This window comes from Cydia pomonella, chromosome 18, assembly GCF_033807575.1.
Source record: "Cydia pomonella isolate Wapato2018A chromosome 18, ilCydPomo1, whole genome shotgun sequence".
In the NCBI taxonomy this organism is placed as follows: Eukaryota; Metazoa; Arthropoda; class Insecta; order Lepidoptera; family Tortricidae; genus Cydia; species Cydia pomonella.
In genome coordinates this window covers 7,864,450-7,887,548 of record NC_084720.1, presented here as the reverse complement: position 1 = coordinate 7,887,548, position 23,099 = coordinate 7,864,450, and the positions used below count along the sequence as shown (strand labels likewise).

General features: G+C 36.2%; 1 protein-coding gene and 1 non-coding gene across 4 annotated transcripts in view; both read right to left on the bottom strand.

The window, feature by feature from the left end:
- Positions 1 to 23,099, bottom strand: part of LOC133527709 (zinc finger protein 608-like) — a 147,529-nt gene that overhangs the window by 12,812 nt on the left and 111,618 nt on the right. For 2 of the 3 annotated variants that reach the window (XM_061864849.1, XM_061864847.1), the window contains exons 4-5: positions 14,576 to 14,699; positions 446 to 533 (exon numbers count right to left, since the gene is read on the bottom strand). In XM_061864849.1, the coding sequence (XP_061720833.1) occupies positions 446 to 533; positions 14,576 to 14,699 (212 nt within the window). The remainder of the gene's footprint in view (positions 1 to 445; positions 534 to 14,575; positions 14,700 to 23,099) is intronic. The other variant, XM_061864848.1, reaches the window with a different exon arrangement.
- On the bottom strand, positions 9,100 to 9,171 carry Trnaa-cgc (transfer RNA alanine (anticodon CGC)). Its single transcript has one exon. It is a non-coding gene; the product is annotated as a tRNA-Ala (tRNA).

Here is a 23,099-nt window from a genome sequence, read left to right as displayed (position 1 = left end):
CAACCAGTGAGCTCATTTAGGTCAGGAGCAACCGCACTATGGCGTTTAAACAAATTCCTGTTGGAAAACTGGATTTTAATTCAACCATAAAATGCTGACTAGACAAACAATTAGGTAAATTGAGCTCGTTTGGCACTTGCTTGCGTTTTATTTAGTTATTGAGGAGACATGCTGGAAGCCCTGAGTTCCCACAGAGAATACCTTTATTTAGGGTCCTTAGAAGTCTTAAATTTATTTTCTCTAGTCCCACAGGACAGGCCATGCCGAGAATGGCGGTCAATAAATACAACTCTAGTGTCATTCTATTTTTGAATTACACATAGTGTATTTTGAAAAATACAATTCATGAACGCACCATCCGTAGTTTATCTCATGAGTATTTCCCAAAGTGACGCGCTTAATGAATCTGTTTTGCCGATACGGCCGTATAAAGACCGTCACTCACCGAGGTGGTGCCCAGTCATGGCGTGTGCAGTCTAGGAGAGTCCCGACGTAGGTCTTGCCGCGCCACGTCACGTTCACCACCAGCACGCCTGTAACAATGATGTATACGCTTGAAACGGTTCGATTACATGTGGACAAATGGCACGGACTTAGTATTGTTGGGAATATTGGTTAGATAAGCAGATACTCGCATCTTTCAAAATGAAATGATAAATAACAGAAACAATGGACCTGACTCTATGCACAGCATGATTTGAAAACACTGTTCTGCTTCCAGTCAAATACACGGTTAATAAGGCAACACACACGAGATGCAAAGCAGCCAAGGTTCCGGCTCGTAGCGAACACACGCGCTCGCGCTTGCAAGCGCTTGTGATGTGTTTAAGTAATGTATATTGTATACAATTGTATCTATGTCAGATGGTACATCGTTAGAGCATTTTCACATTTTCTGGTCCGTTATCAGATACCACCACAACGAAGTAAACATTCTAGAAAGAGTTTTTGTTATTTTCTATTATTAAATGTTTATTGTTCAAAAGAAGACTTAAAACACTCGAGTAGCTGCCTTTCTTCAAAGGTCATCCGATATTGGATCGTACGAGTATAATGTGAAATCGCTCTTACGTTACACAGAGTCGGAGCTACGCTACATAGGCATCTAGTGCGGCCTAACCGCACCGCACGCACCTTTAAAATAGAACAGATATATGAAAAAAATTCAACGGAATTAGATTGGCATAATATTGTACATAGTAGTGACATAGATAGTACGACATAGCACACATGACATAACTACGAGTGTAACAGAAACTATGACATAAATAATCTTAACAATAGGTTTCACAGTTGCACTAATTATCTTTGTAAGAACAAGTTTTTATCGGATAGATCGATTATTGTAAATATATTCTGTGAATCCGTTATTTACATGTAATTAGTACGATTACAACATAAATCGATACTTCATCTTCATAAGGATTTGAACAGTTTTAAGTTTTTTTTTTTTTTTTATATACTACGTCGGTGGCAAACAAGCATACGGCCTGCCTGATGGTAAGCAGTAGTTACATGCGCGTTGCCGACCCTAACCCCCTCCCACCCTCGTTGAGCTCTGGCAACCTTACTCACCGGCAGGAACACAACACTATGAGTAGGGTCTAGTGTTATTTGGCTGCGATTTGAGTTTGGAACTTTGAATCAAATTAAGAATTGACACACGGTATAGTTGTTACTTTTTTATAAGATAAGAAATATCCGTCTGTCCGATGACGTAAAATTGATAAGAAATACTTTAGCCGCACAAAACTACAGTAGGGCCGCGATAATACGTACTTCAAAGAATCAAGCCCTGTTCAGAGCGTTCGGATTATAGTACGTTAGATATAAAACATAAGTATATTTTGAAAAACTATATTTAATGAGACTCCAAATAAAAAAATAACAAAGTAACTCAACACTACATGACTGTGATGTGAAATCATTTCAGAACTCATCTACTATAGACTATCGGGTTCTATTTATTGACCAAACAAAGGTTTTGTCACTCAAAGAAAGGGGTCACTCGGCAGTTCGATTACAGCGACGTTCGGATTAGCCTGCGTACGGATTATCGAGGCCCTATTGTATCTCAAAAGTCAGAAAATAAATTATTCAAAACATGTAATTCGATTAAAAAACCTCAATTATCCTGCATCGCCTATTTTGTCGTGAACAGTCTTCAAGTTTATTTATGCAGAATTGTGGACGAATACGTAAAATAATCTACACATTGCTTCATTTCACCCACGTCTCCCGCAGAGCACAGAAAAACTTATTTTTTTCATAAATCCCCGATCCTACGCCATGAATTCCTAGATAAGATGCTAAACGCTGATCCTTCAAGAAATATCGTCTGATTTTCGTATGAATCGTAATAAATGTTCGCCTCGGTGATCTTCAATGTGGCAGACGACGCGTGGCTTCAGATTTCGGCTTCGCCTTTATTTTCTGATACTAAGTATGCAGACAGAGAGTAATGCACCATTGCTATTACACAGACTACTGAGCAATATAAATACAATCAGAATATTAAAATTTTATAATGCAATCAGTTTTTTTTTATGTAACTTCGAACAGCTGACGGTGACAGATAGATTAACAGACAAGTCTGTGTGTTTAAGAATCTAGACCGAATTGTTTTATCATCTTTGTGATCTTTGCATAGTGCAACCGGGATTTTTTTTACCCACGATTTTTAGCCACCACACACATAATAACCGGAGTTTTTTCCCACGATTTTTGCCCACCACACACATAATAAAGGTTAAATTCGATCTGTGTTCCACAGTCGTTATCTCGTAAGTTAAATATATGCAGGTAAGTATAGCTCAGCACAAATATAGGTTGACAAAGAATTTTTAGAAATATTTTTCTTACTTAATAGTGTCTACACATTTTTTACAACATGTCATCAAAAATTTAAACTACAATCATTTAACTAAAACAAAACGTAACTTATTATTGATTGTTATATGCCGCAGTAAGAGTATTTTCGAGCCAACGTGTATATACGTATTTATAGATAATTAGTAAATTAGTTAGTCAAAGCATCGATGATATACCTTGTAAAGAACAACATGATGCAATAAATAGTATTCAGTAGAATACTGGATATGTAGGAATTAGTTTGAAAGCATAATGACAATAAACAGTGCCGCTGAATTGCCCCTTTCATCACAAATCATTGCTAGGATCACTTATCTCCATATATCAATCGGCCTGTCAAACAAAGGGATTGCAATTTGACATAAAACCGAGCACAATATTTACATAAAAGAGCTTATATGCACAAATCCTTGTCAGTTACCTAATAACAACGGACACAATAGCAAACTAAAAGGGGAATTCACATTGGTTATCGGAGCGCGAGCGAGTCGAGATCTCATAAAAACCAGAGTAACATGATCTAAAGTTTCCTAACAACTATGCATATTAGGAGACCACCTAAATACTGTCCCGTCTGAGTCTTTGATTCGCGCTTGTTTCGTGAGCAATAGGAATGCCACCCGTATCCATTGATTGTCCTATCAAATGCAGCTATCTGCAAGACCACATAGGAATATACACCTTATCTATAGGGCATACGGTACCTATTTAAACAGGTGCGTAGTATAATAGTCCACTCACACATGCACGGCCCGACGCGTCTCAAGTGCACACACCGGGCCAGATAATAGGATGTGTTGGGTATTTAAACGTTTGTATTGGTTCGTAATACGATCAGCGAGCGTAGTACTTTGATCAAAGATTATAGTCGTCTGATTAGAACATTAATTAATGACAGGTGTCCTATTTTCGCTGCTATGTCTAATTGGATTGAAATGTTATATGCTTGACAACGAACGCCCTCACATTCCTCACAAGTTTATTCTAATGTATTATGGATTAATTAATATGAATTTGTTAAACAGCTAAAATTAGGCTCATCCCACACGATCTTAAACATGAATCGAATTCTCTATATGGTTGGTAAATAAATTCAGAATGTTGTGAATATTGTCTATCTATGGTCTCTGCTTTTTTTGTTTGGTAAAATTAGAGACAACAGACGCATACATGTGTACATTCGGAATTATTTCAGAAACTTTCTCGCTCAACGCATCAGTTTAACGATCCAGCGAGGAAATACTGCCCGCGTCCTCGGTATAGTACCGAGAGGGCCATTTTTAAATATATTTTAGGTATATTTTAGATTTAATTTAGTCATATTTTAGTTTTAGTTACTTATAGTTTTTATTATTAATTCTAATAATTATTGTATATCATAATTTACTGTTTAGTAGCGAATGTATTAAATTCAGTAACCAGAGATATGTCGATTTTTAATTTAAGATCATATGAGCTATCTCAGCCTTATTATGAAACATTAAGATAGGTAACTAATAAGCAAAGGACACTTTAGAAAACAAATAAGAAAAGTCTTTACAAATTTGGCGTTGTTCCAGCTTCAGCAATATACTAAATCTATTGATTGTACGTATTTATTAAGAAAATTATACCAAATAAAAGCAAGATGCTTCAGATACGAAAGTTATTTAACTTCATGAAAAACCATTCATAAAAAAACAGAATATCTCTGACTTTAACAAGATGCGGTGTTTACAGGTTGACCAATTTTAAAATACAAGCACGAGTTCTTATTCCACTGACATGAAGTCTTTTTTTCCTTGTCTTACTTCGCTGATAAGTTTGCGGGTACGAAATTGATGCAGCGAAGTATTGATGTGGGGTCAGACCAATTTGTCACGGGACATTTGCATTCATAGCCGGATCGAATCGGTTCGGAGAAATACTGGCAGTTTTGTAAGTTTTAAGGTTTTAAGTAATGGCTAGTCTTGTATTCTTGATAAGGCTTAAGATAAATTGTTATGTAGACTTAGAAATTTTACAATAAAACTATCTTTACACGTACAGTGGACTTTTCAATTAACATATTTCAATAGATTTTATAAAAGAGTATACAGCGTACACTTTAGATTTCCTCAACAATACATATCAAAGAAAAAAATATGTTTACAGAACAAGGTAATTACTGAAAAAAATAAAAAAGCGAAACAGGCACAAAATACAAACAGAACTCGTTACATTTCATTAAAACATACTCGCTAGTATTTTTACCTAGTATTTATCCCTGTTATTTCCGTTGGCAGCCGCGGCACGTACGCTGGAAGTGCCGTGCGGCCCGGAACGTGACTCGGCCTGCATATTCATCCCTCCCTTATCGCTAGCGTGCTAACTTATGTAAATTTAATTAATCAATTTCGACCCTCTATTCATACCACATTTTTGTGCCTAATTCGCTTGCGGAGGTAACTATTTTGCTCTGCGGTTATTCTTTTGTTTCGTGTTTATGTTGGAACACGTTTTAAAACAACTAAGGTTATAAATGGTTTTGCAACACCCATTGTAAGTATTTGCATGTTATACATTCTTTCGATACGCGTGCATTGGCAGAATTTAAGTGCCTTCAATCAAAATCCGGTGTAGCTGTGTAGGGATTGTTGGTCTTACGAAAAATAAGACGGCCAATTCCACTTGATAACGGTAGTTATGTTTAAATAAAGTCCATTTCTAACTGTCGAATATGCCAAGCACGGAAAATGTTCATTAAATAAGAAACAGAAAAAGCCTACGTGCTAGACGTTTTATGCAAATACTTCAAATTTTCGATTAGCACTCTGACACAAATATTTCGTAGAAAATAATGTTATTAAATTATCTAGATAAAGGGAAAATTACCGAATTAATTATAAAGGTTAATTGTAAAAGGAAAGGAGAAAAACAGACTATATTTTTTCGTAAAAAGGATTGATACCTTGCTGTCAGTGAAACACTTACAAGATCCAATTCAAGTCAATACACTAAAACAAAAAATACGTTTAACCTCTTTCCAAACACCTAACATTTTCAGGAAATTTCGGCGGACAGCGTACAAATTGAGATAAAAATGGGGGCATCGGTCGGTCAATTCCTTTCAATCCCCCTGAGGCTTTGCCGTACCTTCTCACTGGTAAAACGAGACAGCTCGAAATTTTTACATGTTAGTGGTGCACATAAATACTAGAGTCGGAGCAATAAAACTCTGACTCTGCATAGCTTTTGCAACAACAATAAAATTGTTTGTTAATGTCAAATTTATTGATTATAATGACACTCCCGCACATTGTTCTATTCAAATCGGACTCTAGTTCGCCCCACAAATGACCACGCCCGTGCTCGGTACGAGCTTGTAATAGAACCCCTGAGTATTTTAATATGGCCGCCCGAATACCTAAGCCAGCAATATCCTCAAATTGCGAGAGAACTCATCGGGTCTTATCCAAATACTTTATCGAGGGGTAATTACAAATGTATTTGTGGAGTTTGATACGCTCTTTGAAGCGATCCGAACGGTATCTTCTAATTGATGGTTATTTATTTTGTTAATAATCAGCAGTGATTAGCTATCTAATAGTGTGTTTGAAGAATTAAGTGTTATCGATTTACTTTTGCTGATTTTATCTCATGACGTGCCCCGCTGTGGGTAGGTTGATAATAATTATGGGAGAAACATTTATTTACTTATGGCGTTATTCATAAACGCGCTACTGGCCTCAATTAACTATGAATCGTTTGTCTTTATCTGTCATTTTGTATTTGTAAGAAAGGGATAAAATAATAAGGGGGAGGTTAGTGATTTGTAGTATGTCTCAAAATCAGTGCATAAAATATTGAATAAAGTTAGTACAAGTAAAATTCATAATTTAATAAGTACTTTATATATAGGTTCAAATCCTGGTAAGGGCATTTATTTGTGTGATGAGCACGAATATTTGTTCCTGAGTCATGGGTGTTTTGTTTTCCTATGTATTTAAGTATTTATAAATATTTATATATTATATTTATCATTTTTTAAATAACCACAACACAAATCTTATTGATGTTACTGTAGGACTTTAGTCAATTTGTGAAATAATGTCTTATAATAATTATCTATTTATTTAGATTAGGCACTGATGTAGAGTTATGCCTAGAACTAAATCGTACGGTCGTTGGATCTTAAAGTTTCTAAGTTGATTTCACCATTGGCGGCGGAAAACCAACTCCATTTATAAATTCTTCCTTAGTAGTTGTGCGAGTGAAGTTAACATGTATAAGGCTTGTACAATAAAGGCCTCTTTCACGCTACACTCACCTTCCCAACAATACAATAGGCAACATAATGATATTAATGATATCTATTCTACATACAATCCAGTACAATCACAGTCTACTAATAAGAAAGAGACGTAACTATCTACCACGGGTGAAGACATTTACAATAAAGTACTTAAGTACTAACATAGACTAGAATTTACTAAGCAAGCCATAAGTAACAAACCGTAGACAACTCTACAAAATACCTGCTACTTACAAGTATTTACAACGAGTATTTGTAACAAATATCAGGAAGTACTTAATGGCTTGTCATAATAAATTAATTACGGATATTCGTGAAACAGTAAATTAATTTGACGCCTTATTATCGCCGACGAAACTAGAACTAAAATACGTCCGGTTCTAAGATTGACTTTATCACAGGCCTCAAATGAAACATTCCAAATCGAGTCTTAGCCCATTTAAATAAGGATTAAATAGGTTTACGGCGCCGGTTAAAGCAAGGCCGCTTGATCCAGGTTTATTATTTATTGTCTCACGAAACAATGAACACATAAAGCATTTCTCTATAAGCTGTTAGCATATAATGATCAGTTATTTCCGACTGACTGGTGGGCAATTGGCGATCGTGATCAATTAATCAGAGCGACAAATGAGATAATTGAGTCAGTGCCCGTGTAAACGTACTTCGCAAACAACTCGGTTTTTGCTCGGCCAAGCCTCGCCTCCGCTCGTCTTTATGAATATGTATTTTATTAACTAACCGCAAAAAAAATGATACAGCGAAAAACCTTAATGCCAACAACCGCTGTAAAACAAACAAGTTGAATATAAAGACTGCTCTTCTTGCAAAGTCGTTTAAGCCGTCATTGTTATAGACGGCGCTACTTATCAAATATAAGACCCATTATAATTTGGCCTCTGTCAAAGAGATTTCACTCTAATGTTACCTAATTATTTAAGTAGCACTAGAATATTCACTCCATACATGGTTACTTATTTGTTACGTTTTCAACTAAGAGGTAGGTTTATAGAAATAGCGTCTTATTGAAAACCAACAATAAGTCCCCGTTTGGTTAAAAGGCCACATTTCTCTATGACTCTGCTTAACATTATTGCCATCTACTTAAAATAGATGGCGTTACGGTGTTAAGCGGAGATAAATAAAACTACCTAACAAAATATATCGAACTATTTCGTCACGGTTGCGAATGTAATAATTATTTTAGGCAACTTATTAGTCCATACCTTTAAGTACCTACGTCTTACCTATATATACATGGACTAATTATTATATTAGCTGGCTAATGTTTCATGAGAAGTGCGCCTTTGTGTCGATAGGATTAGTTAGTATATTCTAGTCTAATACTCGTAGTAGTAGGTAAGGTACATAGTTGATGTAGTGTAATCTTTATAATTTAGTTGTTGTTGATATAATTAATGTAACTCTGACAAAGTCCATGAATTACCATTAAAAAAACCAGTTTAAATACAGTTTAAAAGAGAAACTTCCAAGTTGAGCGACAAAGTATAGGGTGGCATTTTTAAAAGGTAGGCAGATGCCTTCATGACGGTCTGTAGGAAATTGTCGGGGTTTTATTATTTAGGGGTGGATTTCCCTTATAAATGGTTAATGCCGTGCCGGTCACGGAAAAGTTAAATTAGAGGCCGTCCGGTTCGGTTGCGTGTAATCGCTTCGATTTTGTTTTGTCTGTCGCTAATGAGTCGTCGGAGAGTCGTTAGCGACTCACTTTGTACGTGTTTTTGGGTTGAAATGGTTGAGCAAATTATAGTGTTATTATAAGAACTTATACTTAGATATTTTATAAAGTAATTTAGGCGACTGAAGGATTGTAATGTAATTTAAAAAAAAAGAAATTTAAAAACTGAAAATATCAAAATGATTTTGAATACCTATATTTTTTTACTTTGAAATAAAATGTTAATAATATAAAAACACAAAACAAAAAAGTCGTATGGAGATGCTGGGATTTGAACCCAGGACTTTCAGCATGCGAAGCAGACACTCTACCACTGAGTTACATCCCCGCGTGGTGTCATGTACGAAATAAGTAGTCTGTTGCCGCAATACCTTCTGTTAAAAGGGCATCTGTTAGGTTTTCCTTATTTATGTTATGGATTCCAACGGACGTGTTTATTAAATAACACACACAGCCAATTTTTTCCCGTGTACAGTATATTAACTCCGTATAAGATAAATAGTCTTTAAAAAAAGTGCCTCGAAAAATCAATACTCGAGTAGATAGCGTCACCCTTTGATATTTAAAACATATCAGTGAAAGAACATGGGTCAAATGTTATTCTAAGAGTTTTAGTCCTGTGTTGAAAAATGGCAGTAAATTTACTTGACTACAAAATTAACTTTGACAATACGCCTATTACTCAATTTTCTTTGATAAAGGTTTAGTACTTTACTCTTTCTTTATTCTTAACCACAATTTAGTCAGTAGTAGCCACCGTTCTAGAAAACCAACACAATCCCATACTTTACCATCAGCCTGTAGACCTAAAGTTTACCCTAGCATTACCGCTGAACGAAATATCTCTAATTATTTCAACCATTATGTGTTCTGGGCCTTCAGTGGGAGAATGTAGGTGTAAAGGTCTCGATGGGACGTGGTTATTAAATAGCGCGATGTTATCGGCTGTGTAGTTCGCGATGCTTGCCAAGCAAGCGCGAAGGCGTGAACCAATGTGCTAAATGTTGGATTTCATAAGGCATAATTTATCCCAAGTAATATTATAAATGCGAAAGTGTGTCTGTCTGTTTCCCGCTCAAACCAATGAAGCGATTTAGTTAAATTTGGTGTGGAGATAGCTTGAGGCCCCGGTTGGATAGGATAGTTTTTATCAATATCATCATCATATGAATCATCGTGGACGAAGTCGCGAGCAGACGCTAAGTAACATATGTATATGTATATAGTTTAATAGAAGGATACCCCAAAAAAGTGGAAATAAAACACTATATTAAGTATAACACGTAATTTTAAAATATATAGTATTCTTAGACATTAAAAGGTCCACTCGATTCCTAACATTAGTAATCGCCGGTTTTTGGAACGCAAAAAACCAAAACTCGGCGTGTTATTTTTTTGGGTGACACGGTGGAAGAGCCGCAATTGAACCTCAAAAGAGCCGCGGTTTATCGATTCCTGTGTTACTTGAATGTTTATGTCAAATGCCATGTTATTTGAGTGTGTGACTCGACTCAAGAAAGACATTTGATCCCCACAGGTTCAATTGAGATCAATTGAGAAACAATGTGTCACAAGTATTAACAAGTACCTAGTTATTTAAATCAATGACACGGTTTTCACGTTATACGTTATATTTTCCTTCACTCGCCCATGCTCGCTTAAATTGGAGTTAGAGACCGGTAATTACTCTACTCATTCACTCCATGTTTTATGTTAGCCATGAATATTTTAATAATAAGCGTAAAGCGTAAGAGAAAAAGTTGAAGGCATTTGAAGCATCGTACTAACGATAGCCACCGTTTGAAATGTATACGTACTGAATACATAATTAGGTATTAACCTCATGTTTAATACATTATCTTTGTAAAGTCTTAGTTTTTCTTATACCAATACGGGTTGCACCAGTCAAATACTCTAGAGTGGAACTCCTAAGACCCTTCGAATTTAAAATTAGGTTACAGAGAAATAACTTTTTTTTTAGAAAGTTGTAAATTTACTTTCTAGTTCACTACTACACGCGCATTAATTTAATTTGTTTAGTTCATTGTTTTTCAAAGATTTTATTTCCAATAACGGTCGTGTGTTCGCATTCCCAAACGCGTTTGAAATGTAATTCAATATAATTTCACTAGCCAGAATAAAAACTGTTTATTTTTTCCTTAATCCGCAAACTCACGTTATTTATCGATGCAGATAAAAAACCAGGATTTAAGGAAAGCGAGGGGGAAGCGGGGAGCCTCGACAACCATTAGGCCGTTGATTACCGCGGCCCGTAGTAATTAGCGCGCCTAAATGGACCTATTTCAGTCAACTGCTCTCCTGGTGCGCCGGTGCGATCTCAATCAGGCAGTAAACATTTAACTCTGTGTTTCAGCCAATTTAGAATCATTGACCGGATTTATTCTTGATAGTAAGATTATATCGTAGTTAACAAGCCAATGAAGTGTTGGAATTTATAAAGTCTCGGACATTTTATTTGAGTACTATTTTCCTTATGGGTCATACAGACCCAAAAAACAATGCTTAATAAATTTTCTATCCCCGAAGTTTATGGGCTAAAATCGCCCCCGACAGCGACACGTAGTTCTTTTTCTTGTACCATAATTTTAGGTGTATTTCAGGTATCTTTACTAATAATTTCTTAATAAGTAAATACTATTACGGCGTGTGCTTGCAACACGGCTACATCACTATACATACCAAATTTGCTTTGAGCAATCATACTGCAAGTATACAACGGTTTATATATATAGTCCGTATTTATAACAGAAGACAATCCTTAGACGCAGTCCGTTATGAGCAGTGAAATGAAACACACAATGTAGCGAGCGCCCGCCGCCATTAGGGACAATAGCACAATGCCCCGCCCGTAATTATTATAAAACACGATAATAAATCACCATCTGCTCGCTTCTGTTGCCACTTTCCAAATTTATCCGACTGTCCTGAGGGAGGCAATTCACGCCCTCTTCGGGCTTATTTATTTTAGGCAGCTTACGGAAATTAAATACGGTTTACCGCACTCGGGTTGTAATTTTCGCGGAGCGTGTTAGAGACGTTTTATGAAGTTCGTTAGTATATGGCTTCCAGAGAGGCATAAAGTCGCCGGCTTGAAAAACCTCGGCGCCGAGAGACGGGCTTACGAGCGCGAACAATTACCGGGGTATCATTACAATCGGTTGTAGTGTAGAAGACTAGGAGAAACTAGTATAGGAGCGTTCTTCATTTACGCATAGATGTTATGGGTCTTAAGGTCAGGTAACAGCGGTTATAAAAACTTGTAAGCCAAGAATACATACATGGCCATGGATTACTGAGCGCTGGCGTTGTGTCCAACGATAAAACGAACCAATTTTATTTTATTTAGATATAGTGCGAGCGAGTTGCTCTGCGCGTGATGTCAAAATCAAATCAAATTGTAGCAAGTATATGTATGTAGGTGTAACTTTGATTCGTGACAATTACTTCACAGAAAGCGCTCTTGTGCTTATAGTTCGTCTTCGCGTTAAATTCACTCAGCGATTTGAATAACGCTTCAGTCAGTTATCCTCCCCTCACAACGCATTCCTTTCCACCAATTAGCAGAAGTATTTATGTCGAATATAAATATGTAAACCTATCAACTTTCTGTTTATGCCCGTTTTATAGAGCCATTACTCGTGTTCTGCGCCACTTAGCGCAATACTTTCCTTTAGTCTTATACCAAGTTCGAGAGGCGTTAAATAATTCCGTCACTCAAAATGAGCTTCGTTTGCCGAGAGCTTTTAAGAGCGTAAAGTTTACTTTACCAACAGGTAGTGAAATGCAAATGAAATCCCCGGAACTTTGTTTGTCAGCGGTGGAAACAATGGCCGACTCTGATTAGACCCGCTTTCGGCCGCCCCCGGACGCCCACCGCCTCTCACTGTAATAACTATTCATTCCTCTATTAAATTGCCACAAATAATAAAGATAGAATGCTTGAAATATTTATCAGACCGGTTTTATGCCTTTGGGTATTACTGACCATTAGATATAATGAAATATCGTTTTGGCGTGCTCGATGTAAATAATATGTTTATTTTATCTGATGCTATTAAATCTAAATTCGTCATTTGAATCCCAATTAGAATAACCTTGACGAAACAATACAAGGTTCTTTGACTTTAAAGACACACGTATAGTTTATTATTAAGTAAATCTAGCTTAGTTCATAACATAACTAAGTTACTTAACAAGGCACCAAATTGAAAATTATGTTTAGATATATTTAAAGATGTATTTATAAGCTAGCTGTTTTGAAGACTTTAACTAAGTTAAATTTTGTACAACGAACTTCATTCGTTATCACGAACAGCATATATTTGTACTAATGCGTATGCCAACTATTTGTAAAACTGAGGAGCGTTGAAAAGAAAACACTGTTTCCCATTCGTCACAGCCGCTGGGCAAATTGCTCTATGCGTCGCACTGTCCCCCGTTGATTCCAAATTGCTTAGTTCCCTAGTGGCGGTGATTGTTTACCGAGTCCACGGTTACAAAAGAAATTCCTAGTATTTAATAACAATAATAACCTCGGTTCTCATTACGCCTAGCTGTAATGATCACGCCGTAAAAGGAAAGGAACTTCTCATAATTTATACGCACCAGCGGCACCAGTTGAAATAGTTGAATTAGTTTTTTTTTTCAAATGCCAGGTGCTATTTTGACGCTTTTCGTTTTTTAAATAATGTGAAACATCTATATGTCCACTGTAGAATAATCAAATGTTTGATATCGGATACTTTCTCAGATAACAGTACATATATAGACTTCGTACTTTCTAATATCAATACGATAACATTATTTTTGAGTTACACTCTCGCAAGAACATTATAAAAATTTATAAGGTACGGTCACATCTGAAAATTTTGATATTTTTGGCACATTTTTCGTATCGATATTTTCAGACGTGACTGTACCTATAATGTATCTGCTTCCCATAGTTAACCAGTTACAAAACTATTTTCCTTCCATTTCTAATAACAGATGTCATTGACAGAATTGTTTTTTTTTGTGGCACCTCCCCTAAAATTCATACGAGGGGAAGATACTGCCAGTCTGCCACCCCATACCGAGGTGATAATAATCGTCAGCGGTCTTTGGAAATGCAGAGAAATGAGGCGCGCAAAAAAAATATTTAGTTTACTTATAATGTCTATCAACGCGTCTGATTTTAAAGCACACAACATTATCATATTTTAGAACTAAAACTTCGTTATCAAATTAATTGTTCCTGAACCTGCACGAGGAGTAATTTTGAAAATGGACAATAATAACCAGAAGCACTTCATACTTTAGCAATACGCTACTGCAACGCTTACCAAGCTGAGTAGGAAGTGCTTCTATAGTTTAGTAGATATTTTACAAAATTATCCCGCTTTCGAACTTATCCCACCTTACTTCGCCGAAATATTTTTACTCTTAGTTATGAAGGATTAAAATGAAAATGATTTTGATTAAAATGGTCAGTAGGTAAGATACACTGACTGACCCTTAGCTTGTTTTTAAACAACAAAAAGTTTCATTTTAGTATTTCAATATCACTTTAGTATTTCAAAAAATAAGTCAAATAACAAATATATTCTTTTTATTTAAAACAAGCACAGTGTCAGGATCAATATGAAACGCTAAAGCAGAAACGACCAGGCGTGCATAAGCGTGAAATGTAAGCTGCGCTACGGTGCTGCGTTCGTGCGCTAGTAACAACTCACCACCTTCCGTCTCATGCCAGACGATGCCCTCCAGCGTGACCGAGGTACCCGGCTCGCATGGGCCCAGACAGTCCGGCTCCGTGATCGTGCCGACTGACGTGCCGACGCATACTTCCGCTGTGTCCTAGGAAATAGAAAAACAAAGGTTAATTCTTGGTATCCCGAAACACAATGGAATTGGGAAATATGGCGAATGCTTCATTCCCGTATGGTATGAGAATATATCGCCATCTTGATAAACAAGTATTTCAGAATACGCTTGAACAAATTGAACGCTAATGTAAAATCTGGAAATCTATCAACCTCCTGACTCGCGATTCTGGGGAATGAAACGTTTCTAACACTCGAACAATAAAACTTATACATCCCTCACAGTCCATAACTTAGGTTTCAATATAAATAACATGCCAACATCTTGTATTATGATTATACGTTATAAATATTGTATTCGTCTACAAAGGTACAAAGGACTTGTTAATCGCGCTTTCAAACAGTCATTCCTTACAGATAGTTCATTTCACCCTCTAATTCGATGAGTTCTAGGATAAAAGAAGATTATGTGTAAGAATAGGGGCACTCCACAAAATGTTTACTTTGTCGGGGACGTGACGCGTATGGCAGTTACCATAATACCCAGCAGAAATCTGTATAACATACCGTTGAATTTAAAGCTCATATGCATCAATATCTTACATATATCATGAATGCTATGCAAATATCGGCTTTATCAGAAATATTAAAAAAATAGTGTTACGTTACCGACACATTTCTAGAATATCCCTATACATTACATTCCCACAAGCTTTCACTTTATTTACGTATATCATTAGTAGGATCAATCTCAATTCAAATCGCTCCAGTATTCTCTTCAATTACAAAAACGAACCAAAAGCCCCGCCGCGCCGCAGGAATGTCGGAGCATTTCCAGCGAAACGATACCAGCTTATTATGATAATGATCCTTAATAAATTAATATCGATACCTTTCAAGGCGCATTAGAGCATCGTTTAACTTGCATAATGCCTGGCATGCACATAGTTGCAGCATTTAACGGCCTGTGAACTAGTTCAGACATAAATAGGTACAAATGAGTTACCTGACGTTTACGCCAGTAACGGTTATTTTAATGGTGTAGTTTATATTTAGTTTCAATTTTCTTGTCGGGGATATGATTGTGCAAGATTAAGTGCATGATTACGATTAGGACTGTCAGACGCAATAGATTCGCAAACTGAATCTAACAAAAGATTAAACCATTTCCTCCCTACTTATTAATATATGTACTTGTAGTACTCGTATAGCTAATTTCTAAATCAGGTTTTCAGGTGCAATCGGCTTGAAGTGGTGGAGTGTAAAAAGTTCACTTGATACAGGGTTGTCCATGAAAAAGTTGACATTTAAAATGTTATTTACAGGGAAAAACGTTTATTTGTAGTGAAAGTAAAAAAATGGGGTTTTATTTTTCAAAAGTAATTCTAAATTGTAACCCGTTTTATTCCTTTCCCTCCTGCGACCTGAACCTGAGAATTTTCATTACGGCCTGAAAAGCATGAGGTTTTTTTTTTTCATTTCCCCGTATATATATAAGCGATAAGACCGCCTGTTGCCTGCCTCTACATTTAATCAATTGTTTATTTTCTTGTTTTTTTTTACTGAGGTGTGCCAATAAAGAGTATTCTATCTATCTATATATATTTTTTTTAATTTTCACAATGGAGCATAGATGGCTGATAAAAAAATACATACTTTTAAGACATCCCCGATAAGAAAAATCCATTGTAGATAAATTTGGGTCGTGTCGTGAGGTGACCAGTTAAGGTTTACCACTTTTAGAAATAAGATTTCCCGCGATTTTTTCCAAACGGCTGAAATAGCGTCATTGGAGGGGGTGACAAGTTGCCCCTTCCTCTTGATCCCGAAAAGCAATGTAACGCAGGAATAAAATCTGTAATAGTTTTACAACCCGCTACCAAAGAAGTCCGTTTTATCGTAGAGAAACCAGGTTGACATCGAAATCGCTTCATGTTTTCAGGGTCACGTTATTGCTTCTATTGTAATATTTTAGCGTTTAAACGTTCGTCTCTAGACTTCTAAACACATTTCCAATTGCTTGAGCACGCGGGGCCAGATACATTGTGCGTTTGCTTATATTTTAAACAATACAAAATTGTATCCTTGCCTTGCCTGGGTTAAAAAATCATGGTTTAAGTAACATTGGTACAAAAAATGCTTATTCTGAGAAATGAGATCATATGTTACAAAATTCCCAATGGAATGAATTTTCCTATTCCCATTCAAACAAATGTAACGGCAGATTCAAATGTTGACTTATTTATGGACCAAACTGTATAAGCTCAACTATTGTAATAGGTTCAATTTGTATTGTAATTTAGGTACCTTAAGTAATTTACGTAACTAGACAGTATATTTATATATAGGTACTGTCTGTGTTTTAAACGAAAGGTTTTTATTTTAAAATTTAAATCTTCTTCAAACTGATAAATTCCGTCATTTATCGTTACTGTTAGTTCTTCTCGGGTCTCCAGTTATTTAAAACCAACAGTGATATCGACAAAATATATAAATGCAAAGCCCTTTATCGCCTATTCCAGAAAAGGTTCGCAGTAATGTGAGCAAGTTGGTGTAAAATCGTTACGACAGTCTGCGGTAGACCAGGATTGCATAAAACTAAGGAGCGTTTACCGTGGAAACATAATCAAATGAAGCCATTTACATTCAACGCGGGCCGCTAGATGTCGCTGTCTCCCTTACGCACGTTAATGGGCTTGCAAATTGTGAAGTAAACTGCTCAATATACAAAATCCCTTGAGATACTTGGGCTGTAATTGGAAAAATAAAAATTCCATGAATAGTCTATTTTATATCCTAAAGAAAAATGAGTTCCGGCGTACAGCTATGTATTTAGATCTTTACAAGTATACCATAGAGATCGAAGTCTCATCCAACGGAAAGTAACATAAGACCCTTCTGTAGCGCATAGATTTTTAATGCTCGCCTCGCGACAATTTAGACACAATGGTTTTGCGCTTACATAAACACGGTCGTGAGAGTATAAAGGATTTTTAAATAGTTTTAAGGGCTTTTAACTGCTGTGCGAACAGGACATAACGGAACGAAATATGTTCCATTGTTAGCGAGAAGTGAGTGACAAATCATCGGGATTATGTACCTATCATAATTCATAATACATATCTGTATGTAACATATTACCTTGTTTGTTTGTGACTGCATGCCTTACACGAAGAGAAGCCTAAGCTCAGCAGTGGGCGAATGGAGGCTTAAATGATGATGATGATGATGAATGATGACTGCATGCCTTGGTATTAAACAGCTAAGACTACAGTTTCAAACGGAGACGAATAAATGAAATAAATGTAAGAGAGGTATGGGCATTTTGAATTTCATCTCGCTTTGTGTGGTAGGGCACAGCCAGTGGATGTCATTCCAGATCTAGAGCAGAGCCCAACTGGGGAAGTACCTCCACCTTACAGAAAACCGCAGCCAAATAACACTAGACCCTACTCATAGTGTTGTGTTCCTGCCGGTAAGTAAGGTGGAGTCGGCAACGCGCATGTAACTCCTCTGGAGTTGCAGGCGTACATAGGCTACGGAGACTGCTTACCATCAGGCGGGCCGTATGCTTGTTTGCCACCGACGTAGCATAAAAAAAAAAAATATATATATATGCTGTACTTCATAATTTTTGTAGGTAGTGTGACTACGAGTATAAAGTTACCTGTGATCACGAGACCTTCTTTGGTGCAGGTACCTTATATCTCTTAGTTTCATTTATAATAAAAAAATATATATTGTAGGTATCTTTTGTAAACTCCTCTCGTACCATTTATTACAACGCCATCTATTTTCTAACTCTATAAAGAATACGTTAAGAATACGCCGCGAAGAAGCAAATTTTTTACAAAATACAATTATACTCAAAAACGTTTCTATTTAACGATATCGATGTATACTTGTAGTTGTGAATACGCAGTCTACAACAAAAACGTTGTATATGTAGAGGTTGCCAGTCACTATTTATTTACTTGTCTCAACTTCATAAAACAGTAAAGTTGCGTTGTGAATTTGACACCTACGCTAATGTACAAAAAGAAACGCTTTTAAACTTACTTTATGAGAGGCCAAATGACATATTTTATGAGGAACACTACGTTCATGCCACCATTATTATAAGTGCTTAGTGCTAACATTTTCAACTTTGTACGGAGATAGCGTTATGTACAATCAGCATCCATAGTAGCGGATGAGATTACGGGTCAATAAATCTACGAGTACAATCCTCTCAATTTCTGAATTCTCCAATTGCTTGACAAATAAGAAAGATATTTCTGTATATGTAAAAGTTTGGTAGATATTTTTGGTGGTTCTTCGGTCCACTATTATTGATGCTTGACTATATATTGCTAGTCTATTTAGTTTTAATTTGATTTGTTTGTTTTAAATTTAAGTATGTACCTATTAATGACCTAAGCTACATAAAATAATAGATATAGATACCTTATCCTATTATAAGTACAAAACTTCAGAGCAATCTAGCCAGTCGTTTTAAAATGAGAGCGTAACTACTACGTTTGTATGGAGAACCGAGCTTGCGGCGGACTCTTAAGAGGAATATCGCAATAGATGGGCTCTTTTACCTTCGCTTTCAAAGCAAAAAGTTTTGCTTGAAGTATCATTATATCATTAATTATCCGTTATGTATGATTATTATAGTCAGACGGTTATTAACTGGCTAGCGACGATACTCCGATTAGTGCCCGGCAGTTCAACCGCAAACATATTAATATTTCGACACGCGACGCCATTAAATCCTATATTGGTGTCGGAACGTTACAAGTTCAGCTATGGAGGGACGACTGTACGAGGGGAGCTACGAAATAGAGGGATCTAAAGTGCCATTCCATACTGACTTAAGTCAACTAAAAACGCATAAACATATGACTTTTTAAATAGGTTAGCATGGCGCCGGCCAGCTGCCGCTTTATCTTCAAAAAACGAACGTTCAAAACGGATAAGTTTTGCTTACATCGATCGCACTAAAAGCTACCAGGATAACAGAACAATAGAGCGTAAATCAATGTATAAAACGACGCTGCACGAGTGTAATGAGCGGGCCATCGATTAAAGCGCTTCGTTTGAAGATGTCTCAAAGCGGCGCGAGCTAATTTGTAGTCACCGGCTGAACGCCGCGAAAGGAAAGCGCGACGACTGACACCGACACCCTCCTACATGCCTAATGACTTCCAACTGTTCCAACAATGTTGCTTTAGCTTCATGTGTATATCGGAACATCAAATCATAGCCAAATATGCAGGAATTGGCAGCCAAGCGTCATTGCAAACGATAACAGTTCACCCGAATTACAATTTACATATACCCCATGAACAGAACATACGTCATTAAAATAATTTAGGGAAATGGCACGTTTTAGTGAGCGCGTTTATGGGAGCCTGGTGGATGGCGCTCCGTGCCAGGAGCAATAAATACCGGGGCGGGTCCCCGCCATCTTGTTTACCAGTTTACCACCTAGGCACGGAACATAAATTTTCTGCTATGCGAAATAAGTGGCGACACAAGAGTGTTCGCGGCGCCTAATGGTGTAGAACACATCAACATTAGGAGTTATAAGAAGGCTGCCAAGTGCAATAAGAAGAGCGGAAGAAACACCAATCCGCTAGATCCATCACGGTTTTACTGCTGTTTTGTTGCGAGACGGAAATAAATGGGCTACTCACGATACAGGAACTGAGCAACAAGAATGTTTGACTTTCTTTTATACAAATGACTTACGTGTTAAATGTTTGTTATAGGTATATAAAGTTCACGCAACTCATTTGCTTCAATCCTCTTTAATCACGCTATTTCATTGCTAAAGCTGTTTTTAAATATACAACCATACAATATTTTAACTTTTAACAAATAATCAAAGCAGTTATTAACGGTCAAAGCATGTTGCGCATAATTTTTTGGAGCTGTGTTAACTTGCCTGAAAGAGATGGCTTTTTATCAATAAGACAAAAGAATCAGAATTAAAACCCTAAAAACTTAAGACTGTCTAATCTTGAAATCGGACTGCGAATGTTCTAACGGACTGTACAAGCTCAAAACGCTGAGAGTTGTTTTATCTCTAGTTTATTTAGTTAATTGTTCATTTCCCTATGCCTGCTTTATTAATTGTATGTATGTATGTATGTATAAACTCTTTATTGTACAAAAGACAAAATATAAATTGTTGGTTTCCAATAGCGTTTGTGTTCGTAGCAAGGATGTAATTTAACAATCTCAATTGTAAAAACATTTTAAATTATAGTATTCAATTACTCCGCTCCTTAAAATACACCGTTACTGAGCAAATTATAAAGCGGGTCTGCGCAGTAACTCCGGGAAAATTAACATTTAAACGAACTTTCGCGGCTCGCTACCAATTGAAAGAAAGCTGCTTCTAATGGAATTAATTATCATTTCCGCTCCCCTATCTCTGCTGTTATGATGTACAGATACCACTGTATTGCGTATAGATAAGCACACCTAAGTACTCGCTATGCTAATTGTATAAAGCTGGACAGCTAATTAACATACGCATGTCTTTTATTTTTATGAGGTAAAGTCCAACTAATGGTTTTGAAAACCCGTGATGGAAAATCTTTACATTTGCATTAATAGTAACATCGCCACATTTTACTTTAAGTGGCAACATGGTTTTTAATCGTCATGATAGGTAGGTAATACAATAATTCAAGCAAAAAAAGAAACATTTGTCAAAGTCAAAGTCAAATCTTTATTGCATATCACAAATCACATAAGATGGAACAGAAAGTGTAGAAGTACATGTGACACCCTGCAAGGGCACAGCAATTTAAGAGGACTAAATCTACTTTAAACAATGAGAAACCAATAATCTAAACATTGCAATTAAATACATGAGTTTTAGCATAAACCATTAGTATTACCATCAATCATTAGTATCCTCTTCAAAGTATTCACTTAGGGAATAATAGCATTTATTTATTAGAAATATTTTTAATAATTTAGTGAATGTAGTAGTCTTTTCCTGATTTTTTATAGAGTTAGGTAACTTATTATATATCGTGATCATCATGTAGTGAGGGCTAGACGTTACAATTTTCATTCTCGAGAAGGGCAATTTAAGTTTATTAAGATTCCTGTTATTTCTTCTAATATCTTTTTGACAATCTCATTGCGCAAAATTAAAGGTTATAGACTATATTTAAAACCATACTCTAAAAATGTATATCTATTAAGTTTGATTTATGACTCGATCTGCATTTTATTGACTTATCATGATACACAACTCGTTCCATCCGGTGCTTAACCGACATTAACAGGAGTCTACGACTTTATACATCGCAAAGTTCGCGATTAGTCATAAAACGGTCGTATAATGGCGTACGTGGACTGCGTATAAATAATAATTAAGGCACACAATCACAGGCTCGTACTTATAACAAGGGGCCGGACCCTTCTCATCGCTGACGTTTTCTAATTATCTTGGTACAATTCGATTTGATGCCACGCAACTGTTTCAATATTCGTTAAAGCTTTTATACTTGAAAAATTATGTGACGGGTATTTGTCATAATCATAATGTCAATTGATATTGTCGTGAGTAAAGTGGCTTGTGGCGAGGCTCGGGGCTCGGGTTTTATTGGCCTTGAGTGCCCCGGCGATGACTTGGCAATGGAAATTAATTTTGGATTTAGTTTTGTCGAGACCGACTCGTTTTACGAGTATAATTAGTTAATTACAGTAAACCTCTTTACATGGCGTAATAAACCGTATCTTGAACGGGAAAGCGTTTTAAACTAAATAGGTAACATAAGTATATAAATACATATGAAAGGTAAAAAAAAAAAAAAAAGGTATATGAAAATCAAGGGTCCGGTGAAAAAGAAAAGATTTAATTTTGCAGAAATTATATAAAATACGAAGGTATAAAGCGGGTTTTCCTGTAACTGTATAAAATTTTGCTTGAATGACTAGAAAAGGGATGAGTTTCATTGTGCATTTTTGGAAAGTCCATATAGCTTGATGGATTTCTACTGGATAAGGTGTCATTAGATTCGGAATTCTCTTAGTACTCTCAGCAGTGAAAAGTGGTAAGGCTAAGAATAATGCCAATATTCAGTACAAAGAACCTCTTTTGACTTTACTAATTATAAATCTTTTATGTAGGTCTAGTTAGTACTTACATATCACCTTATTAATTACCTTAGTAATACTCAGATGACAGTCGTCACCTCAATACATTCTCTAAGTGCTGTAATCTTATGAAAGCATTATACATCTCAGATTAATAACCACCAGCTCTGTATTATTAAGTCAAAAAACGTAATAAAAAATCTTTTACGCTTGAAATGGCTTTCAGATCAGATAAAGTTAATCTACGATCCCGATATAATCAACAACTTCATACAATGGGAGTAATATCGTACGAAGAATGATGCTCGGTGGATTTTATAATGAC